Source organism: Hipposideros armiger, unplaced genomic scaffold (genome assembly GCF_001890085.2).
Source record: "Hipposideros armiger isolate ML-2016 unplaced genomic scaffold, ASM189008v1 scaffold_276, whole genome shotgun sequence".
NCBI lineage: Eukaryota > Metazoa > Chordata > Mammalia > Chiroptera > Hipposideridae > Hipposideros > Hipposideros armiger.
Window position 1 is genome coordinate 568,569 of NW_017731626.1, and position 4,515 is coordinate 573,083.

Genomic DNA, 4,515 nt, shown 5'->3' on the forward strand with positions numbered 1-4,515 from the left:
TATAGCCAGAGTTCCAAACCATCTCAAAAGGAGTCATTTTTGTTCCCATGCTCTGTACAGACCCCTGAGTGGGATGGTGGGAGAGGAGAGCATTGGCAGATATGACACTGAGAAAGGGTACAATGGCTCCCTCTCTCAAAGCAGGCCCAGTAGTGACCTGTTACAGCAAGTAGAGGCTTGGATTTAGTATTCATAGTTTGAATGCCCTGGCTGATCAAGGTTACCCTAAATATTAATTGACCAATTCTGGGTCATCCATGTGGAGCTCCCTGGTGCACAGCACAGGCACACCCCAATGGTTCCAGTTATCAAAAAGTTGGTGTTCTCTAAGAAATTGACTTTTACTTTAAAAACAACAATAACAAGAAAACCATTAAGAGATAGGAAGTTCCTTACGTAAGAAAAGGATTGTTTTAGTGAAAGCAAGTTGCTGAAAGTGACAGGAACAAAGGAGCAGAAGTGAATGAGGGTCCATAGCATGGCCTCTGCTTCTGAAGGATTCTCTTTAGTCAAGAGGGGTAACTCTGGGGAGGATAAAACAGTCTTATTTTATTTCCAAATGATCATTTGGTGTTTGTTTTCTGCAAGCAGCATGGTAACTCTCCTGCTGCTTAACTGTTTTGTTTTGTTTCCTGAGGGTGGAAGGAAGGCAGGAAGGTCCTTACCAGTCCTGGGAAGCTATGGTTTTGTTCTTCAAAATTCAGTAAGAAGAGACACTCAGGCTGGTCCTCCACTTCCCCCACCAGATCACAAAAGCCAAACGTCTCTCGTTTCTCATGTGTATTACATACGCCTTAGCTTGCTCCCCAGGTCTGCTTCACATTGTGTTTTCAGAAAGACTGGGGAATTTAAATTTCAGTGGAATGGTAAATTTGGGGTAAAGACAGAATGTTCTCTTAGTCTACTTACTGCAAGAACTGCCCTGTCTCGTTCCACCAAGTCTGCAAGCTTATCCAACAGACGTCCTCTTTCTGAGGCATCCATTCTTCTCCACACAGAACCAAGAGAGAAAGCCAGGCGGGCTGCCTGCACTGCTTTGTCTACGTCTGCCTGTTAGAGAGGAAGAGGCACAAGTAAAGGGACAACACTCCAAATGAAGGAGGAACCATCTGCTCTCACAAAGAAGGTGATGAGGGAACGACAGTGGTTGTGTCTGGAAAGCATGAATTTAGTGCTCTGCTGTTTGCAGGTAGTTATTATTTCACAGGGAATCTTTGTCTAAGAAGGACATACCTTGTCTGCTTCTTGAACTTCACACACCTGTTCTCCTGTGGCTGGATTATAGACAGGGAACACTCTCCCGCTCTCAGAGTTCTGCCATTCGTTGTTAATAAAAATCTAAAGGAGCAGACAACAGAATGGGATGGGTGAGACAGGTGAGAGGAAGCCAGTCAAAGGCAATGTGTTATGGAAGTATCATGGTAATCATACTTATTCTATGTGCTTGCTGGTATATAATTAAAATACAGAAGTTGAAGAGTTGCAAGAGACCCTTAAAGAGTATGCAGTCCAGCCTCATCCCCAATTCAGGAATTTCCTCTGTGGGGTTTTTACCTCAATGTCATCCAAAAGTTAAATATAGAAACACAACTAGTTAATGTCTAATCCTAAATTAGAACCTGTCAACCAGTCAGAGGATCAAACAAGAATGAAAAGGACAGAATCTCATGTACATACAAAACATATACTGAGGCTGAGGAAATACTTATTGATAGTCCAAGCTCTGGCCAACACAAATAAGGAGTAAATCTTGGGTTAAACTGACAGTAGTCAAACCTCAGATCTCAGTTTCTCTCTCAGTGACTTCACAAGGGAAACTTGAAGGGTGCTGAAATAAGCACTTAACTTATAGTCAGATCCTGAACTGAACAATGACCAAACTAACTGGTGAATTAAACAAGTCACATGTTAAATCCAAGTTAGATTTCTTTCTCTTTGTTGGGTAGGCTACATGGCTTAGCAAAGGGAAAAAGGTCTGTAACTTTCAAACTGGTCTCTCTAGACTTTCTTGCGAGCCTTTGTTTCCTTACACAGCCAAAAAAAAAAAAAGTGAAGATTTTATTAGAATGGCAGAGACTAATGGTTTAAGAAATTATTCAAGTCAATTTCTCAGAAGATTTGTAAGACATAAGTTAAAAGAGAAGAGAAAATATAGGCAAAGAAATTTTTATTGATATTGAGAGAAACCCAAACTAATATTTTTGGACTACAAAAGCTCAAAGAATACATAAAGGTACTTTTACTTTATAAAATTTATGGCATGGCAATGAAAATTTCTGAACTTAGGAGCCAGTCAGCCAACTTAAAACAAATACAATGATAAATTGATTTGTCATTACCTGCCATTTTAACAATTATAGATGAGGCTAAATGAGTATAGATTTATAATTTTAAATAGTAAGTTCTAGATTATTCCAAAGCTTTGTTTTTTTCCTAAATTTGATAAAACAATGAGCCTGTGTTGAAGTTTTCTTTTCCTGAAGGTTTTTTACGATAAAAGGAAAAAAAGACCTTTAATCTATATAGTGCTTAATACAAATGTATTAAGCAAAAAAAACAATGACCTTGTAATTGTATACACTTTATAGTTTTTTAATACAGAATTTATAAGCATGCTTAAAATGTATTCATTTATTCAATAAATACTTAGATATTTCTAGATTCAGAAGAAGCAAAGATGATTAAAAGTTCCAGCCTTCCAGGGTCTTACAGTCTCTAGAAGTTCATTAAATGCTCATAACAGCCCTAACAGCAGGATTTTATTATCTCTAATAAGATACGATGAGACAATTGGGCAGCTGGGAAGTTAAGAGTCCTAAGAAGCAGGTTCTTGCTGTAGCTCTGGCTCAGTCTCCTGCTCTCTCCATTATACCATGGTTTCCTGGATGGCTCAGCTCAAAGAAACACAACTAGTTAATGTCTAAGCCTAAATTAGAGCTATATAGTTCTTGGACTCCTGGTCTAGTTTTCTTTTCACTCCATTCAACAAATTTCCTAACAGGTGACAGCTCATCATATCTGCATATTCCTTTGAAACACAAAATGATTTCTAAGGTAACAACCACACTGTATTTCTGAAGCTGATGCTGAATAATATTGTATGTCAACTATAATTATATATACATATAGTCACGGGACATGAAGTAGAGTATGGGAATGGAGTCAATGGAATTGTAATGGACAAGCATGATATCGGGGGTGGGAGGGCAGTATATGGGGGGAGAGGGGTTGTTACTTTGTGAGGGTGAAAAGGATAACTATTGCATTGTTCTGTACACCTGAAAATAACAAAAAAATTAAAAAACAAACAAACAAACAAAAACTTAAGAAGTTTTCACTTCTAGAGAATTATCAGGTTTAAGGAAAAAGGGTTCTTGCCAATATTCCCTATCCCTTTTATTCACTATTTGACTGAAAATTCTTAATCTTTGGAATATCATCANATTATAAATCTATAATAAAAAACCTATAATAAAAAATCTATAATAAAAAAATCTTTAATAAAAATAATTACAAACAAACACACTAAAATGAGAAAAGAGTATTTTGACTTGAGAAATATTAAAGGTGTTACAAATTGAACAAATGAAATAAACAAAAATATGCTTGTAATCTCATATCCTTCTCTATAAGGACATTTTATAACACATACTGATGTGAAAATTATTTCAGTGCTGACGAAACTAAAACTGAAATATTCTCTATTTAATGACATGAAAATACTATTACCTACAGTACGATTTATCCACTTACTATGTGTATAAGATAGAACTCATGTTAAAATATCATGTTATTTATTTCATTGCTACATATTGACTCACCTTTATTGAAGAGAATCGAATTATTTCCCAGTGCTTTTTAGAACATTTATGTTTCTGAGATGGGCATTAAATTCTCCATGCAGCTAAGTATAGAGCCAAGGTCTACACAGCATAAAGTAGAGTCAATAACCAAAGTCTGAGCCACCTAAATGGTCTCTATGAGCTATTGACAGCAGCCAAATTTGCCTGAGAGTTACCAACCTTAGGTATATTTTCAATTGTGTTTACTTTGATGCAGTATTAACCTCAGTTTTCTGATCAGGAGCTCCCCCTATTTTCCAAAGGTTACCTCTTATTAAAACTCACTCCTATCATGGCTTGGTAGTGTTTAAAAGTAGGAATGTCATTTAGGAGTGATTACCATGAGACACAATGTCAGAAAAAGTATGGCATTTGAATTTTACAACATGGAAATATAACTGCAGAAATGAACTGTATCGCCATCTAGTAAACACTGTTAACCTAATGTACATATTCAACTCAATTAAACAGACATTATATACCATCAGTGTACCCCCCGACCATTTATGTGTCAGGAACTGTGTTAGGATTACAAACAGTGTTTTATTACTTTTTTAGTAAATGCAATTTTCACTGTCAAAGAAATCATAATCCAGTGAACAGACAAGCATACAGACCAGCATTCACCAAGGTGTTCCAAAGAATTCAGTTTTGCACAATTATTGATAGGTTA

At 36.5% G+C, this 4,515-nt stretch overlaps 1 protein-coding gene across 2 annotated transcripts in view; it reads right to left on the reverse strand.

Annotated features, from left to right (window-relative positions):
* Positions 1-4,515, reverse strand: part of ALDH1A2 (aldehyde dehydrogenase 1 family member A2) — a 95,456-nt gene that overhangs the window by 48,633 nt on the left and 42,308 nt on the right. For both annotated transcript variants that reach the window (XM_019657540.1, XM_019657541.1), the window contains exons 2-3: positions 1,234-1,338; positions 910-1,050 (exon numbers count right to left, since the gene is read on the reverse strand). In XM_019657540.1, coding sequence (XP_019513085.1) covers positions 910-1,050; positions 1,234-1,338 — 246 coding nt within the window. The remainder of the gene's footprint in view (positions 1-909; positions 1,051-1,233; positions 1,339-4,515) is intronic.